At 54.1% G+C, this 23,108-nt stretch overlaps 1 protein-coding gene across 1 annotated transcript in view; it reads left to right on the forward strand.

The window, feature by feature from the left end:
- The window catches only part of ALDH1L1 (aldehyde dehydrogenase 1 family member L1), a 40,230-nt gene extending 17,122 nt beyond the window's left edge, over positions 1-23,108 (forward strand). Inside the window, exons 11-23 of the mRNA XM_037524323.2 lie at positions 328-447; positions 3,575-3,702; positions 6,380-6,530; positions 8,155-8,225; positions 8,524-8,629; positions 9,765-9,852; positions 15,973-16,066; positions 18,254-18,353; positions 19,558-19,656; positions 20,045-20,210; positions 20,791-20,896; positions 21,830-22,029; positions 22,857-23,108. Coding sequence (XP_037380220.1) covers positions 328-447; positions 3,575-3,702; positions 6,380-6,530; positions 8,155-8,225; positions 8,524-8,629; positions 9,765-9,852; positions 15,973-16,066; positions 18,254-18,353; positions 19,558-19,656; positions 20,045-20,210; positions 20,791-20,896; positions 21,830-22,029; positions 22,857-22,912 — 1,485 coding nt within the window. The 3' untranslated portion in view covers positions 22,913-23,108. The remainder of the gene's footprint in view (positions 1-327; positions 448-3,574; positions 3,703-6,379; positions 6,531-8,154; positions 8,226-8,523; positions 8,630-9,764; positions 9,853-15,972; positions 16,067-18,253; positions 18,354-19,557; positions 19,657-20,044; positions 20,211-20,790; positions 20,897-21,829; positions 22,030-22,856) is intronic.

A 23,108-nucleotide genomic window follows, 5' to 3' on the forward strand; every position in this document is an offset into this window, starting at 1 on the left:
CCCTCCGCTACCCCCAGGCAGGGGCTGGGCAGCCAGCCTGAGGTGCCCCCCTCCATGGGTGACGGCAGAGCTGTAGCTCCTGCAGTCTGGCCTCAGAGTCTGTGCTCGTACCTTTTGTTACTTCTCAGTCACCAGAACATCCACACCAAACCTCTTGGGTGACCCGATTGAGCAGATTTGGCTGAGGAGGCCAAGGAGCCATGAGCTTGGTCTCAGGGGTGTGTGTGTGTGTGTGTGTTTCCCGGGTGTCTGTGGGTGTGTGCCCATCACTGGTGCCTGTGTGTGAAGAAGACACTGTAAACGAAACCCTCGGAATTTTCCTTCCAGGTGGAAAAGACAGCGAACAAGATGACCCTCCGAATGCCCCACCAGCTCTTCATCGGGGGCCAGTTTGTGGATGCCGAGGGTGCTAAGACCTATGAAACCATCAACCCCACAGATGGAAGCGTGAGTCAGGCCCAACATCCCCTCCCTCTCTCCTGCCCCCCACTGCTCCCCAGGGTTTCCTATGGCCTCAGGGCCCTGGGCCTCAGTGGGTTTGGGGGACTCTGCTTGGACCCAGAAGTGTTGCAGTCAGTCTCTAGTCCCCCCTGCAGGAACAGCACAGAGATGCCGTGCAGAGGGTCTGGGGAGGGGGGAGGCTGTGCACTCTGGGATCTTGAGTATGCTACAAAGACTAGGAACAGAGTTACACCCCACTTTCCTCTGCGTTTTGACAGTCACCTCAGCATGGGCCCCAGCCTCTCCAGTATCTGTCCGCCCCACTATCGGGAGCATTTCCCTTGAATCCACGTTTGCCAGACTTTTTGGCCATGATCTTCTGCAGCCTGTACTTTCACACATATACACCCCAAAGCAAGCCTTACCCGTACAGGTGCACACTGCGTGTGCTCTGTGCTGTCCTATCATATAGCATCACTCAGATGCCTGCAGAAGACAGCACCCCCAAAGTGGGTCATCTGAGGGAAATTTATGGAAAGTGCTTGACAAGGGGGTACATAGGGTGTGGAGACAGGGACAAGGGGTGGGGTAGCCTCAGATAGGAACATCAGTTGCTGTTATACCTCAAGACCTATCTTGGGAGTCGAAGTGAGGCTATGTAGAAAGGGCTGGCCACAGACCTCCGCCTCGCCTTTGCCAGCTTCCCTTGAGCCAAGTGTGGTCTATGTAGTGGTGCACATGGGCACATGATGGGGAGAAGGAGGAGGCGCCATTCTGAGCCTCTAATATCTATCTCATATCACTGCTCTTGGTAGGAGATGCTGAACTGATCCTCCTTTTGGCTGCAGCCTGAGTCTGTTGCCCTGAATGGGCTCAGCGAGAAGTGATGTCACTTGGATGTGGTGGCACAAATAGACATTTCCAAAGCCCTCCTTCCCCTGGTTGACACCTTCACAGCAGCCTCCTGTGGGTCACCTTCCCTTGAGCACCAGTCATGTCCAGGGCCAGCCTGTTGGTCAACCTTGGCAGCCTCCAAGCTGGCCTTTAGCCGGCCTACTGATTGAACTCAGGAGTCTTTAACCATAGCACAGGGCTAGGGAACTGGGCAACTTCACCAAAATCCAGGCTGATCTGGACCTGCCTGCTGGTTGACCTCAGCAGCCTTGAGGATGAGCCTGGGGCTGCCACATGGTCAACCATGGCAGCCTTCAGGCTGAGTTGTTGGCCAGGCTTGCCGGTCAACCTTGGGAATCTTTAATCGTCATGCAGGGCTAGGGTACTGGGCAAAATTGCCAGCCTCTGGGGTGAGCCAAGCCTTTTCTGCTGGTCGACCTAGGCAGCCTCCAGATGGAGTCTGGGGTACCCCTGCTATGAGCTCGGCAGTCTGACCACAGTCCATGGGTGGGAGCTGGTCCACCTCAGCAACCTCCAGGCTGAGCCTGCTGGTCAAACTCAGCAGCTTGAGGATAAGCCTTTGGCAAGCCTGCTGGTGGACCTAAGCAGCCTCCACGGGAAACTTGGGGCAATTCTCCTGGTCAGCCTCAGGAGTCTTTAATCATAGCACAGGGCTGGGGTACTGTGAAACTGGCTAGCATCCAGGATGAGCCACTGCCTATCTGCCGGTTGAACAAGGTAGCTTCCAGGCAGTCTGGGGCAAGCCTGCTGGTCCACCTCCTCAGCCTCCAGTCCGACCTGGGGTAGACCTCCCCAGCCTCCAAGCTGACCCAGGGCCATCCTGCTGATTGACATCCCCAGCCTGCAGGCCGACCCAGGGCTGGCCTGCTAGTTCACCTACCCAGCCTCCAGACCAATTGGGGCCAGCCTGCTGGTCGACCTGCCCAGACTCCAGGCTGACCTGGGGCTGGCCTGCTGGTCAAACTCCCCAGCCTGCAGGCTGATGTGGGCCCGGGCTGCTGGATGACCTACCCAGCCTCCAGGCCAACCCAGGGCCGGCCACTGGTTTACCTCCCCAGCCTCCAGGCTGACCCATGGTCAACCTGCTAGTCTACCTCCCCAGTCTCCATGCCAACCCGAGGCTGCCCTATTGGTCCACCTACACAGCTTCCAGGAAGACTTGGGGGTATCCAGCTTGGGGGTATCAGTCACCTGTTCTCATTTAAGGAGCTTTTAGTTGCGGTAAGGTTCATGATCTGCCACTTTTCCATATGGGCTCTCAAAGGCTGTTCCAGTTGCCACCTCTGAGCTAAGACTGGGTCCAATCTGTGCTCAGCCTCAGCACCCTCCAGACTGAGTCCACCGCAGCCTGCTGGTTCACCTCAGCAGCCTCCAGCATGAGGCTGGGTCAGCCTGCCTGTCGACCTCCCCAGCCTCCAGGCAGACTCAGGGGTATCCAGCTTGTTGTGCTTCTGCCTTTGAGGATGAGCTGGATCAGTCAGCTGTTCTCATAGAGCAGTGTAGTTGAGTTAGGGTCCAGGACCTGCCGGCTTTTCCCTATGTGTCTCTGAAGTATCCTCCAGAGCCAAACACTATTGCTTCTCTGAGTTAGGACTGGGTCCAATCTCTGGTCAGTCTTAGCACCCTCCAGACTCAGCCCGGAGCAGCCTGCTGGTCGACCTCGGCAGCCAATAGCCTGAGGCTGGGCCAGCTTACTGGTTGACTTCCCTAGCCTTCAGTCTGACCCCGGGTGTGCATGCTGGTCATCCTCCCAGCTTCCAGGCTGACCTGGGGCTTGCCTTGTGGTCCACCTACCAAGCCTCCAGGCCAATGCTATTGGCCTGCTCATTGACCTCCCGAGTCTCCAGGCCAACACAGATACATGGTCAACCTCTCCAGCCTCCAGAGCAACTCATGTCTGGCCTGCTGGTTGACCTTAGGTGTCTTTAACCATAGTGCAGGGCTCCAGTACTGTGCAACATTGCTAGCCTCCTGGTTGAGTCAAAGCCTGGTGGCTTTGTGACCTAGGCAGTCTCCAGGTTAATCTGGGGAAGGCTTGCTGATCTATGTCAGCAGCCTCCAGGCTGAGACCAGGTCCAGCCTGCTGGTCGATGATCCCAGTCTGCAGGATGAACACCGGGGCATCCATCTAGGTTTGCCCTGAGCTTCCACATATCGCAGAGTCCAGGGTTTGTGTCTCCATGTCTGAGGGAGGGCTTCATACTCTCTTCCATCACAGGTCATCTGCCAGGTCTCCCTGGCCCAGGTCAGTGATGTGGACAAGGCAGTGGCTGCAGCAAAGGATGCCTTTGAGAATGGACTGTGGGGGAAGATCAGTGCTCGGGACCGTGGGCGGCTCCTATACAGGTGAGAGCCCCTCACCCACCTGCTGCCACCACCACCTTCAGCTTGGGTGGGGCTGGACCTCAGTCCTGCCCAGAGGAGGTTGGGTCCAAACAGGTCATGCAGTCAGCCCTGAATCTCAGAAAAGGCTTCTTGAGGAGGCCTTGCCTTGTGAGGCAGGAGAGATTTCAGCAGATACAAAGTGGCTGACCCTTAGGGGAAAAGTGAGTCCGGAGGAGGTGACATTGTGAGCAAAGATGAGAAGATGCAAAAGTGAGGGTATGCTTCAGAGGGGTACTACAAACCTGCAGTGTTAAGAGCTGGGCCTGGGCAGCCCCACCTGAACCAGCCTGGGCCAGAGAGAGATGGGGCTCCTGTAGGCAGGGGCCAGCACTGGCAAGGCAAGATCCAACCTGCCCCAGCTTGTCCTCACTCAGCTGGGCTCTGATGGCCAGATGGCCTGCTTTCACATCCCTTGGTCTCACACTGTCTTTAATTTTTTAAACCAGCATCGCAGGGGCCCTCTCCTCCTGGCTCCCATCAGAAATCCTGGGGAAGGACCTGGGATTGCTCCTGCCTATGACCATAGGGTGAAAGTGAGGCCGGAAGAGAGATGCTCTCTCCCCTAGAGCCAGGAGGTCCCCAGGGTAGGAGCACTGCCCCCCAGGGAAGTGGGATGATGTTTCCAGAAGGGAGAGTCCCGGGCAGGTAACTTGCTTTTGTCTCTGCGTCCTGGCGAAGCTCTCAGGTACAGAGCGGCCAATGACATGGTCAGAGTGAGCTTGTCATGGGGTGGGAGACAGCCAACTTGGACTGGGAGTCAGAGTGCATTTTGTTTCAGCTCCTGGGGTCAGAAATGCCAGAGTAACCCCTGATTCAGGGAACCAGAGAGGGAAGCCTATGCATTGGCAGAACAGAATAGACAGCAGGGTTTGGGGCAGGAGGGCAGTGAAGGGTGGTGCACCCTGCCTGCTGTCTCTCAAGTTAATTTCAAGAACCGTTAGAGAAGCCATACATTTTAAAAAGCATTTGGCCAGCCAGTGACCCAGAGCCCCTGTGAATCCCGCTGCCCCAGGCTGCTGGTGGTGACCTGCTGGGAAGAAACCCACCCAGAAGTGGCTGTCCCTCAAGGTGCTCTGCTGCCATCTGCTGGCACGTGGTGTAATAACCCCACCAATCCTGATAACCGCGAGGGTGCCCTGCGCAGTTCTAAGTGGAGACCTTCAGGGGTGGGTGGGCACCTCCAGGCATGAGAGTGCCTAGTGACACAGTCCCTGCTCTGAGCAGCCTCCCAGTCACCAAAGAGGAGTCATGCCCTCCTCCATGCCCAGGAGGGGGCAAGGCAGGATGTCCCAGAAAATGGCTGCAGAAAGCCCATGGAGTAAGATGACTGAGGGCTTTCAAACTGTGAAGGAAGTTCCAGAAGGGAGAGTTAAAGACATCGCTAGTCAGCCCCCAGGTTCCCTGGAAGACAAAAAAGAGCCTCCCCAGGAACCTGGAGAGCCAGGGTACCATGAAGAGCTGCCAGGGTACCATGAAGAGTTGATGGGGGTGGGGGTCTTTGAGAAGCTGCTTCCCGAGTGCAGACACGCCGAGAGCTTGGTGGTGGCCCAGGCTGCTGTGGGTCAGGCGGCCAGCCGAGCAAGGCCAAGCTACCCAGGTACCTCCATGTCTGGCCTTCCCGTGTTCACCCTGCAGACCGTCAGGGGGTAGTGCTGCTTCACTGCTCCTGAAGCCCCTCCAGCCGGAGCTACCTGGAGACAGGGCTTTTCCTACCTGACAGCAGAACAGCCTACTCCCTGCCCTTGTGTAAGAATACTCAGAAGAGTTAATTTTGCGGTTCATGATGCAGCCCCATTACCTGCTCATTGCATAACCAGGAGTGTCAGGAGTTGGAGGAATTTGGGATGATCAGGGAAAAAGACAGGGCCACGAGAGTCAGCAACTCAGAGGACTTTATTGGGGGCACTTGGGCAGGTTACCTGTGGGGGATTCCCTAAAGCTGGAGACCCTCCAGCAGCTGGGGTCATGGGGGGGTCGATACTCAGAATGAAGGGCAGACAAGGGAGCTCCCAGGGAGCAGGAGGGTCAAAGTGGGGGCTCCTGTGTCTGGGTGATGCCTCTGGCCTGAGGGCAGCAGCTCTAACTGCACAGCCCATCCCCCAGTGGCACAGCTGTGGGTATAGCTGCCTGTGGCTGGAATCACGGGAGGACAGGAGGGCACCTGGACACTGACGGTCTAGACTCAGCCTTGGGGGGCTGTGCAGCTCCACCTGCCCTTGCATCTCTCCCACCGGGGCGGGGATCCCTCCATCCCCAGAACCTCCAGCCCCTTGGTGCATACTCTCCCAGATTGATTGAGGTTTGCCTCCCCAGCTGAAGTCCAGAGACAGCAGGGTCTCCTGGCATGGTGACTTCCTTGAGACAGATGCAGGAGTTCTGCAGGGTCACATGTGAGGAGTGTTTATTATAACAGGCGATGCTCAGCATTTCGGGAGAGGGACAGAGCGCACCTGTCTTCACTCATTCAGTGAAGTGAATGTTGCTGTCCCATATCACAGATAGGAGGCTGAGGTCAGTGCCTCTGAGTGTGGCAGAGCTGGGGCATGCAGGCAGGAACCCCAAACCCTTGAAGAAGGACCTCAGGTAATCCAGAGCAGACCTGAGCCCCTCTCCCTGTCCTCCTGTACCCCATGTCCAGGTTGGCAGACCTCATGGAGCAGCACCAGGAAGAGCTGGCCACCATCGAGGCTGTGGATGCAGGCGCCGTCTACACACTGGCCCTGAAGACCCACGTGGGCATGTCCATCCAGACCTTCCGCTACTTTGCCGGCTGGTGCGACAAGATCCAGGTGGGGTCCGGGCTCCTGCCTGCCACGTGAACACTCTGTGTGCTGTGTGACAAAGCCCACAAGTTAGGCCTTAAAATAACACTGGGTATCAGCTCCCAGCTCTGCAGGTGGGAATCTGGGTGGGTTCTAGGCCAGGGTCTCGCAAGGTCGAAGTCAAGGTGAATCCAGGCTGGGCCTCACTTGGAGATAGATGAGGCGACCCCACTTCCAGACCTGCACAAGTGTTGGCAGAGCTTAGCACCTGCAGTGGCAAGACAGAGCATTCATGGCTTTGCTGGCTGCCAGCTAGGGCTGGCTACTGCAGACCTCTCTCTTGTCCTTGCCCAGCCCTGCACCCTCCAGGCCAGATCACCTTTCTTGGGCTCAGAAGTCCTCTGACTCTCTTCACTAGCTGGAGAAACTGCTTTCACAGGGGTACCTGGGGTTATGCTGGCCCCACCTGTTTCCTCACCTCATCCTGGGCCACCCTGCCATACCCCATCATCACAGGTGGGGGTAGCTCGTGATCTCCCAGGACCCATGGGCCAGAGCATGACCCTGGGGATCACTCTCAGAGATTTAATGGCCTTGGTCAGTGATAGGTCAACCCTTCCTAGGGACACCCATGGCTGTGGGACTCACGGTGTCTCTGCCGGGTCTGTCACCCCGTCTGACTCCTCTTTGCTCCTCTCTCTGGGTCTGAGGTGTGTGGGTGTGGCAGTCATGAGGGAGGTGGCCTCCCCACCCTGCCCTGTGCCTGCTCCCCATTCTGTCGCTGCATCACTGCTAGCTGCAGCAGCCTCCACCTAGGCCTCCCAGGCAGCAGAGCTAACAGCTCCAGAAGCAGCTCTGCCCCCGCCACATCTTCACCCTTTCTCTGCCCCGGTGTCAAAGCCAGGCTCGCCTATCCCAGGGGCAGCCTCCTGTCTAAGGGCTCTGCTGCCCGCCCCCCTGAACTGACCTCCCATACTTCCTTGTCTGTCGTGTGCCCATGTTGCTTAGTGACTGCCAATGTTGTGGATCTGCCTTAAGGTTCTTTTATGATTGCAAAGTGCCCTTGGGCAATAACCACCAGGAAACTGAAAAATACAGGCTTATTACATCTGAGACCAGGGCCACCATGACGTCATAGACGGAGAGAAGAACACACTTGCACACACACAGGGCACACTTTCATGGGTTCTGCTTTTATGGGGGGGTGGGAGGCTAGGGTTTCACAGGCTCACTCTTTATTCATGAATTTAAAATACAGGAAGAGAGAAAAGACAGAAAAGTGCAAGTGGCCCCAAGTGGCATCCTCTAAATCAAGCAGGACCCGTCAGACAAAGGCCCTTCCATTGAGGGGTGCAGCTGCCCTTTATCCATGAGGACCTATGTGTTCATTGGCGCATCTTTGACTGGGATGCCTGGGCAACCGAGCTTAAGCCAGGCACTTCCGCTCCAAGAAGAAATTCTCTGTGGGGGTTCACACTGTCTACCTATACTGGGAGGTTTGGGACCCTTGTCCATCTGGATAGTGGGGACATCAGGATGCAGATGGGAACCTGCTCCTCCCTGGGGGTTCAGGAGCAGGCTGGCCACCCAGAAGGGAAGGGGTGAGGAACTGGAGCCCCCTCCCACCAACGCCCCTTCATGCTTCCTCCAGGGCTCCACCATCCCCATCAACCAGGCCAGACCCAACCGCAACCTGACCTTGACCAGGAAGGAGCCTATTGGGTGAGTCACAGACCAGGCCCTCGCCTGGCAATTTTCACACAAAACACTGGGCAGGCCCCCCCATCACTCCCTTCTTATGTATTTATCAAGCAGTTATTTGCCAAGTGCCATGTGTCTAACACTTCTGGCGCTGGGGATACAGCAGTGATCAGAAGTGATGGAAACGCCTGCCCTTGGGATCCAGACAGCTTTTTAGCTGATAAGAACAGAGGGCTGGGCCTTGAGGAGCCTGGGGAGAGGGCTCCCTCCTGGCCCCTGGGCGGAGGGGAGAGACCAAGGCCCGCTTCTCTCGCGGCAGGGTCTGTGGCATAGTCATCCCCTGGAACTACCCCCTGATGATGCTTTCCTGGAAGACGGCCGCGTGCCTGGCCGCAGGGAACACAGTGGTGATCAAGCCGGCCCAGGTGGGTGCGGAGCGTGTACGGGGCCTGCTGTTTATCTGACTTAGCGTAATACCTTCAGGCTCCTCTATATTGTCACAAATGGCAGGCTTTTGTCCCTTCTATGGCTAAGTAATATTCCATGGTATGTTAGCATATATACCATGTCTTCTTTCTCCATCCCTCTGTCTGTGCACATTTGGGTTGCTGCCATATCTTGGCTGTTGCAGAGAACTCTGCCATACACCTGGATGCAGGTATCTTTTCAGGTAGCCTTTTTATTTCCTTTGGATATATTCCAAAGGGGAGTGCTGGATGACATTTATACTATTAACCCTGACTCAGGCATTTCTCTAGTGTTTCAACATACTAACAAATTACATAACATTTTCATGCATTTGTTTATTTAAGCATCACAGCAATGCTATAAGAGGACCCTTAACCTGCCCTTTAATGGGGGAGGGCTGCTGACAGGCCAAGCAGGTGTCTCTGGAGGCCCCCTCTGGCCCAATCCCAGCAAGGTTTGACCATCCCCAGGCTAGGCCCCTATAGCCTGAGGCCTGGTGGTAGGTGACCTAACTTGTGTGAGCAAAGTTACTAGGGCCAGAAATATCCCTTCTCTTCCTTCAGAAGAGGAAGGTGTGATGGGGTTTGGGAAGGTGGGGGCGGTCAAGGGCAGAGGAAAAGCCTCCAGCCACGGGTTGGTCATTAGAATTACATCCAGACAGTGGAGCGCCCAGCCCTGCTGAGGCATTAAGAAGCTCCCAGAAAGCTGGGGCAGGGGTAGCTGAGGCAGAACCATGTCCAGAGATATACTCTGCGGCCTTCTGGGCTTGAGCACCTGCTGGGCAGTGCTGGGACTCTGCTCTCCTTGAGGTCCTGGTGTAAATAACCCAAGAGGGGCCCAGGCCTGGTCAAGGCCCTGGAGTTCTGCCAGGAGAAAGTGCTAGAAAGGCTCCTGAGCTTAGCAGGCCTTGTCCCAGCTCCCACCAGGAGCTGTGGAGCAAGATGTTCTGGGTTGGCCATACCCACACAAACATGGCTCCCCCAAGGGCTGTTTCTCCACAGGGCTCCTCCCGATGGCTGTTGACCCTCTGGAGAGGAATGCAGAGCCCCACTTTCCAACCCCGCCTGACCCATCCTCTTTCATACCCCTCAGGTGACCCCACTCACAGCCTTGAAGTTTGCAGAGCTGACCTTGAAGGCTGGCATTCCCAAGGGTGTGGTCAACATCCTCCCGGGATCTGGTAAGGACTGGGGAGGACAGGCATCTGAGGTTACCAGGTCAGTGCAGGGTCTGCTGCATGATGTGCCCTGGAGGGGTGGAGCCACCTGGTGGTGGTGGCCAGGCCTCCCTCCTGGAAGGTTTTTTTTTTACCTTTCAAATGCCTCCCCAAATGCTGTTCTTTTTTTTATGTATATATGTGCTCAGGAATAAATTACATGATTATATATATCTTGGGAATTACCTACCCTTGAAAATTTGAGACAATTTTTCTGTAGAACATTCCAGAATTAGAGCATGTGGGGAGGTAGTGTGCTAGTTGCTTTTTTAGTTTCTCCTTGGTTAGTGGTCTACTTATTGGGAAAGTTGGCTTTTCTTATGCTCATTTAAAGATGTGGCATAGAGTTGCATTAATAACTCCTTATAGCTATTTCCATTTTTAATTCTCCTCTTGACTGTTATTTTGTACTTTTTTCTCTTCTTGAATTGTTAAATTTATGGAAAATGCTTGTTTGTCCCACATCCCCTCAGAAAAAAACTCAAATTTCTTTACCCATTCCATTGCTAGTCTATTTTATCTTTTTTCTGCTTTTATTATTTTTCTGTCCTGTGTGCTTATTTTGTATTTTTTTGAGCTAAGCATTTGGTACATTCATTTTTATTTTTTGTGGTTTAAAATGAGGAAGCATTTAAAGCAGGCTTTGGTGACACCAGACACCTTTTTATTTATTTTTTTTGTGGGGCCCTCGCCGGCGGCAGGGGAATGAACTGGCGCTGCAGAGGCTGCGGACAGCCTCACAGCCCAGCGCTCAACCGCTGCGCCACCAGGGGAGGCCCTGCACACCTTTTTAAAAAGGGCATTTTTATCATTATAAATGTCCCTTTTGATTCCTTGTAATGGTATTTGTTGTAAAGTCCATTTCATCTGATTTTAGTATTGTATAATTATCAGTATAGAACACTCCAGTGTTCGTGATTGCCATTTGCTCTAGCTATCCTTTGCATCCTTTGTCTTCAACCTGTTTTCATCTTTGAATCTTGTCAACTTACTCTCTTAGATCTCCTGTAGAAGCCAAGTTGGATCTTTTTTTCATAATCCAGTCTGACAGTTTCTAGCTTGTGACTAACTTATCAAGGTCAATTTCAGAGTTATACTAATTTAATTCTAGTGTTAGATACAATTCCTATGTAGCGCTATTATCACCTGTTGTGCTATTATTACCTATCTTTATGCATCTCACATCTGTATTTGTACAAACCCAATAATACATTGCTATAAGCGTTACTTTATATAAGTTTAGGTGTATTAAAGAAACTAGAAGGAAAGAAGGGCAAATGTATATTTATAAGGTTTGTTACATTAACCTCATTTACTTTGGTTTTCTTCATTTGTTCCTGCTGAGTTGCTCTGGTATCAGTTCCCTGAGCAAGTACCCAGTCACCCTGGGGTGACAGCAGTGTTAGTCTTTCCCCTTCTCTCTCTATTAAGCTCTCCTTGGGTATCACACCCAGAGTTCAGCTCAGCCTGGTCTTCCTATTGCTTTCAACAATGCCCTGAAGCATGTATTACTTGATGGTCAGATCCAATTAAATCCAGGCCCTGTGGAGGGTCGTTTTTGAAGCCAGCTTGGAGGTTTATCCTCACCCAGAAATTCACTGGTTCTCGCTGGTAAACAAGCCACTTATGGTTTCACTTAGTGCTGTTGGAGCTATCAGCCTCCTCGTAGTTACCCCAAACATTCCGCTGCTTTTGAGAAGCATTGAACTTTGCCACAGTTTCAAAGAAAGTCTTGTTTTTTTTTTTTTAAAGATCTATTTATTTATTTTTTTTAAATTTTTTTTTTTAGATCTATTTATTTTTGCACAGAAGAACTGGGGTATAAGCCAGAGGTGTGTGTGTGGGGTGGGGGGCAGTGTGTGAGAAGATTCACCAGAGACAGAGTGGGGAGCAGAAGAGGCAAATCCACTGCAAAACACTGCTAAGGGGAGCAGCCGGCAAGACAAGAGAAGTCTGCTGTGCCATATGTGGGCCAGGTCCCTGGCCAGGGATTGAACCCAGGCCTCCGTGGTGATAGCATTGAGACCCAACCCCTAGGCCATCAGGGAGGCCTTCGAGGAAAGTCTGTTTCTTTGGGAGAGTATTTTGGAGTTATCTGTTCTTATGGAAAACCTCCCCCCAACCCAAATTCTCGGTGCTGCGCCCAAAGAAGGGCTGGGGCCAGGCAAGTGAGGCCCCACTCTCTTAGCCTGTTACACCTAGGAAGAACCTTCTCCGCCTGGGTGGGGACTGGGTCTGGAGAAGGAAGCCCCAGCATCTCAGCACACTCACTGAGAATTTGGCCTCTGCAGGGCAGAGCTGGAGGAGATGAGGAAGGCTGTTGGCCTGCCCTGCCTTGGACTGGGAGGTTCCTGCCTTCCTGGCCACACCTGCCTGAAGTGAGCGTCCACCCAGCAGGTGGGAGAGGGGTGTGAGGAGGGGACAGGTGAGGGTGCAAGTGCCACAGGCTGGCCCTTCTTACTGAGATTTTTTTCTTGAATGAATCTTTCCTCTTTTATATATGCCATTGGGAATTTTTCCAGAGGCTTTTAATGGTTGTGTGTCTTTTAAAATGATTTTCCCTGGGAAATTGTCCCAGGACTCCTCATACTGGCCTTCCAGAAGTGACTCCAGACTTATTAAAAATGTGAACAATATTACGATCCATGTTTTTGAAGAATGTTTTGGTGCATGTTTTTATTATTCATGAATAATATATAATTTTACTTTTATTCTCCTTTCGGACCCGGTAACTAAAATGAGATTTTTAAAAATGTTCCAGGGTTTTTTGGTCTAAAATTTTATTTCTAATTTTATTAGTCAGGCAAATAATACATTCTATGTGTTAGTCGGTCAGGCTGCTGTAACCAAGAACCACACAGACTAGGGTGTTGTCTCTGTCTGGAGACCTGAGGTCTGAGATCACCATATGGCGGGGTCAGGCGCCCTCTGAAGGCACTAGGAGGAATCTTCCCTCACCTCTTTCTAGAATGTAGAAGCGCCTCCCCCATCTCTACCATGATCTTTATGTGGCATTTCTCCTCAGTGTCTGTGTCAATGCTATTCTCAAATAAGATCCCATTTTGAGATACCGAGGATTAGGACATCAACATAGGAATTTAGGGGAGACACAAGCCAACCCATAATAGCCTGTCAAATTTCTGCTTTCTAAAATATAGGATTTCTTTGTTATCTGATCTATGACACCTTCTTGTCTATATTTCATAGATAGCCTAAAACAGTGATTTTTCAGAGAAGTGTTGGGTTTATTAAAAAATTGAGCGGAGGGCCTCCCTGGTGGCGCAGGCTCAACCAGGCCTCCCAGGTTGAGCGCTGCACTGTGAAGCCTCTGAAGCACAGGTTCAACCGGCAGGTGAGAAAGCCACATGGCGCGGCAGACCTCTCCTGCCGCCCGCTGCTCCCCTCAGCAGTGTGTTTCGTCAGTCTGCCTGTTCTGTTCCCCGCTCTGTCTCCAGTGAATCCTCTCACCCTCCCGCGCATCTGGCCTATACCCCGATTCTTATATAAATAAATAAATTTTTTTTAAAAATTGAGTGGAAAGTACAGAAAGCCACTTTGGCAAGTAGCTGCAGGGAGAGGTTGTTTACTGAAATGGAGAAGCCAAGGAGAAGCAGGTCTGGGGAAAGCTTAAGCGTTCAGTTTTAAATATGCTGAAATTGACAGGCGGTGTGCCATCCAAGGAGAGGTGCTGAGCAGACAGAGGAATGATAAATGGATCTGGATCCCAGGGGAGCTGGGCTGGAAACCCAGATTTAGAGGGTGATGTGCCTGAAATGGCATCTGAAGAGGTGAACTGGGGTGAGAGCAGCCAAGACAGCATGAAGTGAGAATAGAAAAGAAGCCAGGATGGGGCCAGAGGCCCAGGGTATTTTAAGGTTGGATAGAGAAGATACAGAACAGTCAAAGATGAGGAGGCAAATTAGGAGAGACAAAATCCCAACTAGAAAAGAGAGAAAAGAGGGATTTTTATTGAGTTTGAGGAGAGGCCACAGGGAAGTCACATTGGAAAGACCACCTGAGGGTCAATAAGAATTAGCCACCGGGCCTCCCTGGTGGGGCAGTGGTTGAGCGCTGGGTTGCGAAGCTGCCCGCAGCCTTCTCAGTGCTGGTTCGATCCCCGGCCTCTGGGCGAGGGTCCCACATGGCGCACAGACCTCTCCTGCCGCCCGCTGCTCCCCTCAGCAGTGTACTTCGGTCCTTCTGTCCGCTCTGCTCCCCGCTCTGGCTCTGGTGAATTCTCTCACCCTCCCGCGCTTCTGACTGTACCCAGTGCTTGTATAAATAAATAAATAAATCTTTGAAAAAAAAAAAAAAAAGAATTAGTCACCTGGAGCGGGGGATAGAGTCCAAACTTTCCAAGTGGACTCCCCCTCCATCCCCCTCCCCCCATTCTCCTGCCAGGCAAGACCCCAAGGATCAGCCTTTAGAAGTCAGTGATCCTGGGGTGCCACCATTGTCCCCATGGTCCAGCCAGCTGTCCCTTTGTCTCTGCTGGAGACTCTGGAAGAGCTGGAAGCCTGGTTGCCTTCACCTTGGGGTCTACCCTGACAGGTGGGAAGTCACCTGGGGTTGGGGGGTGGTGAGTCTGCTCAGGCCACCATAGCAAAACACCTCAGGCTGTGGGCTTAAACAAGTGTTTCTTTTCTCACAGCTCTGGGAGCTGAATGAGGGTTGGTTCCTTCTGAGGAGTCTCTTGTGTGGCCTGTCTCCCCCCTGTACATCTGTGTCCTCAAGTCCTATTGGTAACTGAAATAAAGGTCTCAGGTGCCTCCCTGGTAGCCTAGGTTGAATCTCAGCACTACCACTGTGATGGCCCTCTGCAGTGTTCTGAATTGGATCCCCAGCCAGGGAGCTGGCCCACATGGCACAGCAGACCTCTCCTGTCTCACCCACTGCTCCCCTCAGCAGTGTATTTCAGCAGATCTGTCTGTTCTGCTCCCCACTCTGTCTGTGGTCAATCTTCTCAACCCTTGCACCTCTGGCCTGCACCCCAGTTCTTCTACACATGAATAAATAAATATAATCTTTAAAGAAAGAAAGGTCTCAGTGCTAGTTAGACAGACGGTTTACTAGATAAGCAAGGTGAAGACTTGAACCTGGAAGCATCTGACAGTTTACCTGTGAGAACTGCTTTGTCACAGGCTGGAGTTGGTTTCTTCACCTTGTTACAGAGCAGAGCACAGAGGAAAATGAACAGTCATCAGTCATTAAAATGTAATTATTCTTGGCAGAAGGCTTCTGGCGTTTGCTACTAGGTTTAAATCTTTTCGATCTCTCTCTTTTTTTTAAATATTTATTTATGCATACAAGAGCTGGGGTACAGGCCAGAGGTGCAGGAGGGTGAAAGGATTCACCAGAGGCAGAGCGGGGAACAGAGCAGGCAGACTGACGGAAGTACACTGCTGAGGGGAGCAGCTGTGCCATGTGGGTTGCTCCCTGGAGGCCGGTGATCAAACTGGGCTGCAGAGGCCGTGGACAGCTTCATAGGTTGCGTCTTAATGCCTTGTGCCATCAGGGAGGCCCTCTTTTCGATCTCTTAAGTTATCTTGACCTAAAGAAATGTTGATGTTGTCTATATGAGGAGGGGGCAGAGACTGGCCTCTTACCGCTCTCCTGACTTCTGCGGAATGCCCGGGGGGACGCCTGGGCAGGTGCAATTGTCAAGGTCTTGTTTTGCTGGCTACTTGGTATCCATGGTGGGCGAAGTTTGCTTTACCTACGGGTTCCAGGCTCCTGGTGTCTGCTGCATAGGACAGAGCCTGTTCTGGGAAGGCAGAGCAGGAGGACAGGCTCTAGGAGGACACCCGTCGGCTCAGATTAGAGCCACCCTAATGCCTGCATCTTAACTTGCTCACCTCTTTGAAGACCCTCTTTTCAAGTAAATATCTCGAATACTTAGGGATTCAACCTTGAGGGGACACAACTCTGCCTGTAACGAGCAGGAAGGCCCAACGAGCCCTGGTCACACGGGCCCCTAGCTCCCCAGAGCTCTGTCCTTGGGGGATGAGGGAGGGAGGAGAAGACTTGCGTTTCCCATCCTGCCATGTGGGGACCACCCTGACCTCTTGCCCACTCCCACTGCAGGCTCCCTGGTCGGCCAGAGACTCTCAGACCACCCTGATGTACGGAAAATTGGATTCACAGGCTCCACAGGGGTGGGAAAACACATCATGAAAAGGTAAGTGATGGGGTGTCAGAGGAGCCACGGCCGTGGTCGCAGTGTCAGGCATGGGCAGCGCTGGGGGAGCGCCGTCCTGCTCCCCAAGCCTCTGAGTGCACCGCGGTCACAGAGCCCACAGTGCCGGGTGTGGCTCAGCGTCCAGCCGGCCCTTGGTGAGGTCGGCAAGCTGCTCTACAGAGCTGCTGGGATGGGACGATGCTGGAGCCTGCCCGCCATGGGGCCACCAACCACACGAGGCTGCCGAGCGTTTGCATAGGCTACTTTGGGCTGAGATGTGGCCTGAGTATAGACACAGCCAGCGTCAAAAACCTGGCACAAAAAGTAAAGCAACTCATTGACAATTTTGGTAGTGATCACATGTTGAAATATATTTGATTAATTGGGTTAAATAAAATATGTTAGAATTAATTTCACCAGCTTCTTTTTAGTTTTCTTTTAACATGGCTGCTAAAACACAGCTGCCATCACACACGAGGTTAGTATCTGAGGCTTTCATCCTCCTTCTGTGGGGTGGCATCCATCTAGAACATCCTCTCAGCTCTCATTCTGGACTTTGGCCTCCCTGACTAAGATTGTGTTCCAGACCAAGTTGCTAATGTGCAGTATGACATGAACTAAACCCTGACCCTTCCAGGCCTCAGTTTCCCCACCAGTTTAGTGAAGGTTGCTTGACAGGCTTAGCGGTTCTGGTTGGGGAAGTTAGTAAGCTTGGAGAGATGGACACAGGGCCTCACCCCCACCTCTGAAGCTGAATTTCTGTGAGTGAGTGCAAATCAAGAGGCTTTGGGGCTCTGCTGAACACTCTGTGTCCCCAAGGACACGAGACCACCCAGGGGTCACTCATGTGGCCTCGAGGGCCCTCCAGCTTCAGCCTGATGATCCCACAGGGATCCCACACCTCCTCATGGCAGCTCCTGATGGGGCTACAATGTCCTTTCTCCCAGGGGCACTTCCGTAGACCCTTGCTCCATTCCCCGTGGGTGTGTGGGTGTGCCCAACAAGGTGGGGTTCTTGCCCCTCAGCTCTGTGCTCTCCCTCTGTGAGCCTGTCCAGTGCAGCCTAGGCCATGACCCCTGTCTTGAGTGGCACCACATTTGTGCTGATCACCATGGCTCCACGTGACATCCCCTTTGGGGTAAGGAGCCACTGACAATGGCTAGTGGATGGTGTCTTGTGGGTTGGTAGAGGCTGATGAGTGCCAGGCAGGCAGCTCAGATTCATTTTCAGTGTCCTAGCACCTGGGACAGGGCCTGTCCAGAGCAAGCCTTTGGTACTAAAGAGAGGGAGGCTGAAAGGAGCTAGTGATGAACAGGCAGATGGACAAGCGGGTGATAAAAGGAGGCCAGTGCTTTACTCACCTCTCCTGAATTGAAAGCTGGTGTCTCCTGTGTGGTGTGTAGGTGACAGTCACATTTGAGCCTATGTACAAAGTCCGGGGGTGGGGGGAGGCAGGGCATGCACATCGGCACTGACGCCAGGGAAGGAGGGCACAGGTGGGCAGCATTCTGGGGCTCTGGGGCTGCCATCTCCCAGGGATCCTTGCCAGTATCCCTGTGGCTGGCTTCTGAGATGGGACTCCCCTCCCACAGTCAGTCATGGGCAAGGAGATTGTCCAGCCCTGCTGTCCCTGGGCAGACAGTACATTCACTCCATCTCCACCATTCTTGAGTCCAGGGCCCCCAGCTTCTCTCTGCACCCATCACTGAAAATCTGATGCTCAAGTCCCTGTGTCCCAACTGGACAATGGTTGTGTGTCTGATTTATTCTTTAAATGTTTATGGAACACCAGCTGCGTGGCAGGCATCAGGGACAGACAAGCCAATGGGTTTTATGCCCTGGCAGTGGGGTCAGATGCACATGCACAGTGAGGCCTAGGAGGCTGCGTTTTATATGGGGTGATCAGGACAGGCATCCTAAGAAGGCGCCACTAGATCACAGGCCTGAAAGAAGGAGGCTGGGCTGGGGACATCTGAAGGAGGAGCGATCCGGAGGGGGGTAGTGGGAGAAAGGTCCTGAGGTGGGCCTGGCTTCCTGATGAGAGGAGGAGGGAAGAGGGAGTGTGGGGTGGGGAGACACCTCCCATTCAAGGCTAGAGTAACACAAGCTTTGGATCTGCTCTCGGCCCCCTCCCCCGGAGCCCCTGTGTCCAGGCCCCCTGCACCACCAACCCTCTGTTCCCTTCAGCTGCGCCCTGAGCAACGTGAAGAAGGTCTCCCTGGAGCTGGGCGGAAAGTCGCCGCTCATCATCTTCGCGGACTGCGACCTTGGCAAGGCTGTGCAGATGGTGAGGGCAGGGGCGCAGGGAGGGGACCTTTCTCTCCTCCCACAGGTACCTGGTCCTCGCGTCACCCCCACAAGCATAGACCCACAGAGAGAAGGGGTCTCGGGGACAAGGAAGATATGCACCCCCCAGCACACTTCTCAGGAGGCTTCCTCTGAGTAAGGGTGACTGAAACCATCGAGTAGGCAGTGAGCTGGGTTCAGCAGGTTCTAAACTCAGTGTGGCAACCTTTCCGGCCCCACAGAACAGTGAAGCAGAATGCAGGGCCCACGGGCACCTCCCTGCTGGCAGCAGGGCCCTCACCCACCCCCACTTCATGCCTGGTCCACGTTTGCCCCATGCAGCCCTGATTCCTGGGCACCCTTGTGGGGCTTTGGGCACCTACACACTCTCACCTGTGGCTCAGGGAGAGTAGGACCTTCCCCCCAGGGCCGCGCAGGTCACTGTTGGACATCCAGGGCTTAGAGCGCAGCTGCAGCACGCCTGTGTCAGTTGTCACTGGGAGGCCTTGCTCACCCCTGCCCCACGCCTGTGGGAACAAGCCAGTAAGTCCATGGGCAGCCAGATACGCACCCCCCATCTGAGTCCCACAGTGCCCCAGAGGATGTGCTGATCCCCAGCGTGACTATGACAGGGTCAGAGGTGGAAACCGAGGGAGGCCAGTCTGTCAGCCAGTCTTGGCTCTGCTGTCCAGGCTGACGCCGCTGAGCCAGCGGCCTAGGTCCTGTCGCCAGGCAGTGCAGTCCAGGACTAAAAAGCAGGCTCCCTTCAGTCTCTGAGGACATTTATTCTGCACTCCTGCCAGTTCACTGGGGCCTGAGCTGGCTGCCCTCCTCTGCCCCCTCTGGCGCCTGCTCTGGCTAACAGACTCCCCTCTCAGCCCCAAGAGTGTGGGCTCTGGCACAGAAGACATCCCTTCTCAGCCACCCCAGAAGCCTGCCTAGCAGGGGCTAACTCCATGCCTTCCCCCACCCTCCCCTCCTGGCCTGTGGGCACTGCCTCGCCCTCTAGTGGCAGAAGTCACGGCTCGGTTCTGTGGCCCCTAGATGCTGGCCTTGCCTCTGCCCTGTTTTCCCTTCTCCGCTGGAGGTGACTGAGGAAGGACGGGAGCACATAGGCCTGTGGATGGCAGCTCTGTATGTGGCAGGGAGCTGGGACTGGCACCCCCAGAAAAGTCTTAATCCAGATTCCTGTCCGTTCTCTGAAGGGGATGAGCTCTGTGTTCTTCAACAAAGGAGAGAACTGCATTGCAGCGGGCCGGCTCTTCCTGGAGGACTCCATTCATGACCAGTTTGTGCAGAGGGTGGTGAGTTCTGCCACAGGTCCTCACCCTGCCTCCTGGAGTGGGTGCACAAGCACTGCTTCAGCTACGCAGGCCATGATCTGGGTGCAGGACTAGTGAGGAGGTGCATGGTGCCGCGTCCCACTCACATGCACACCTGCTCCTTCTCCACTGGCCCAGGTGCCCGCCCATCTGCCTGTGTCCGTGCACATAGGACACGCTTGGAGTTTCAGCCTGGCAGGCAGGTTTGGGACGTAGTCATGGAATTACCTGAGTGCCAGAATCTGGCACGGGGGGCTTTGTTCAGAGGCCATGATCCGCCACCACAAAGCAAATGTGGGTGTGGGTCAGGTGAGGACCATTATCAGAAGCCCTGGCCCTGAGTGAGACCTGACCCGGAACCTGTCTGCAGGTCGAAGAGGTGAAGAAGATGAAGATTGGCAACCCCCTGGATCGGGACACCAACCACGGGCCACAGAACCACCAGGCCCACCTGCAGAAGCTGCTGCAGTACTGCCAACAGGGCGTGAAGGAGGGGGCCACACTGGTCTGTGGTGGGAAGCAAGTCCCTCGGCCAGGTCCGTCAGAGTTTTCTGGGGTATACTGAGGCAACAGGTAGTATGGCCTCAGGTTGCCTGCCCAGCTCTAACTGGAGCTCTCTGAGGCCACATGGCTGCATCTCAGTCAGGATCCCAGTGTGTCCTGGGCTTGGAGTGCTTCTGGAGAATCTCACCCCTGCAAAGGCTGAGACACTCCCGAATATCTGTCTCTACCTCCCCCAGAACCTCTGACCCCCCCAGACATCCCCAGTTGCCTGTCCCCCAGGCCCTTCAACTCAGTGGGTACCAACTCATCACATCATCACAGGGTCCCAGTCCTTCTGACCCCAGACACACACCCCTGACTTTCTAGAATCATCTATTGATCAAGTCACCTGAGTGCAAGAAACAAGAGTGCAGGCAGGGACTATTTGTTGTCCTCTGCAGCGCTTCACTGGAAGGGTTGTGAGGCTCACAGAAAATCACGTCAGGACAGGCTTCTGCCTGTCTCCCTCCCCCGACCATGGTGTGCACCCACTGATGGCAAGGATTGCGCTGCTGGAGTGGGACATGGTGGCCAGCGGGACCCACCTGCCTGGGCCTCTGTTTTCCCCTGTAGGTTTCTTCTTCGAGCCAACCATTTTCACAGACGTGGAGGACCACATGTTCATAGCCAAGGAGGAGTCCTTCGGGCCTGTCATGATCATCTCTCGGTTTGCTGATGGGTAGGGAATCGAGTCCACTATGTCTCGAGGACCTGATTCCTTTCTGTGTGTTACTGGGGTCTTTGCGTGAGCTCAGTGGGGTGGGCAGCAGGCGCCAGGAGAACTCAGAGTGGGACTGAGGACACACCTGTCAGCCACTGAGGTGAGAAGAGCCCAGGGGCCGGGGGGCTTCTGTCCCCACCCAGTGTCCCCCACATCATGCTGGCTGTCTCCCACATATGCTGGGCTCTGTTCTAATTTTTCTACTGCTGTGTGATAAATCTCTCTGAAACTCAGCGGCTGGGAATAGCAAGGGTGGTTATTTCACTCGTGAATCTGCGCTGTGATCACGGTTCCCTGGGGCTGAGCCGCCTCTGCTCTGAGCCTCTTGGGGTGTTCCACCGGGACACCAGAGTGGCTGTCCTGTGTAGGCTACAAGCTCTCACCACAACTTATTTTCCAGAATAATACCTTAAAGCAGATTATAAGATGCCCACATCCTCCACGCACTATACTTCTCACTGTTAAAAAATCAAAATTATCATAGGCCGACTTTGTTAGAATATGACATTTTCCTGCGACTTTCCAAGTGCACCTTGTGCCAGGCCTCCATCCCTGGGGGATGCCCAGTGCTCTGCCCATCCCTGTGTGGTAGAAGCCCCATCTGCCCGCTCTGGGCTCTATCCCCAGGTCTGTAAGGTGAAGGGCTTGCCTGTGATCTTCAAAGGAAGGAGCCTGTGGTCAGCCTTGTGCGAATCTTACTCTGCTCATTCTTCTCCTCCTTCACTCCTCTCGCTGCTGCCTGTCTCCTTTGCACTGGCTGTGCCCCTGGTACATGTCTTTTTGGAGGGTCCTGTGTAGCCAGGAACTTGGGGGGGGGCAGGTATCTGTGTCCCACGTCCAGGGCTGCCCCTGACCCTCCCTCATGGAGTTCTTCCTGAATTCTCCCTGCAGTGACGTGGACTCAGTGCTGTCTCGAGCCAATGCTACGGAATTTGGCCTGGCCTCTGGCGTCTTCACCAGGGATATCAACAAGGCCCTGTACGTCAGTGACAAGCTGGAAGCAGGCACTGTGTTCATCAACACGTACAACAAGACCGACGTAGCTGCCCCCTTTGGAGGGTTCAAGCAGTCTGGATTCGGCAAAGACCTGGGTAACTGAATCCTAGTCATCCATTAGCAGCCACTGGGGCGAGGTCCTGTCCTAGGCCAGGGGAGTCTGTGAAGATATCGCTGAGTAGGGAGGTGGGGGTGCCACACCCCCGGGGTTTGGTCTCTGTCATTTGATGAGTCTGCCTCCTGATCCCTCAGCTCCTCCAGCCTCCATCCCTGGGTCCTGCACAGAGAGGACCCACAAATTGGTGTCCTCACAGCTCACCTAGCAAAGGCCCAGAGACCTCAGCTGTTGAAATGAAGCTCCGGGGCCACTGTTGATGAGTCTGGGTCGGGTGGGGTCTGTCAGGCTGTACCCCTGCCAGTCACAGGGCTGAGACACAGTAGCCGCAGAGCTCAGCCATGTTCCGGGGGCCCTCTGAGGTGCCCCTTCTCCCAATTGCAGTGTGATCTGGAATTAGTTGCGGGCAGCAATGGGGAGAGCCCGCAGGTGGCATCTCTATTTAACAGAAGAGCAGTAGGAGAGCCTGGGGCTGAAGAGGCTGCCCTCCCTGGCAAGGAGGTGGTTGTAATGGGGGAAGTTTCTGCAACAGTGGCCCAGATCGGTTCTACTTCTGCTACTCAGATGCCTGCACTGGAAGCCATGTGCCCTCGACACATGCGTGCACATTGCATGTGCATGCACGCACACTCCCTCACTAGCATCAGCTTCTCACCTGTAATGGCCTGATCCAGGGGCCCCCACATGGTGGCTTCAGGGGTCCAGTGAGATAATCCGAGTGCAGGGCCTGGAGCAGTGTGGGGCTGCAGGAGGAACCATTATGGTGACTCCATGGCCCGAAGGTGCGATGTGTGTGGCGTCTTACAGGAGAGGCTGCCCTGAATGAGTACCTGCGAGTCAAGACAGTTACTTTTGAGTACTGAAGAGAGGCCTGAGAGGAAGCCTTATCTCCACCACGTGTCCTCTCCTTGCTCCACCTGACCATCCTCTCCGCGGGCCAGTGGAGCTGGGCACCTCGTCCTGCCCCATCCAGTTAAAGCCGCCCTTGTCTGGGGGAGAATAAAGGGCGAATAAAGGTTCTGACCAGCAGCATCTGACACCCCTTGTCTGTTTCTCCCA

The sequence above is a fragment of the Talpa occidentalis genome, unplaced genomic scaffold, assembly GCF_014898055.3.
Source record: "Talpa occidentalis isolate TD23 unplaced genomic scaffold, MPIMG_talOcc4v2.1 talOcc4.10, whole genome shotgun sequence".
NCBI lineage: Eukaryota > Metazoa > Chordata > Mammalia > Eulipotyphla > Talpidae > Talpa > Talpa occidentalis.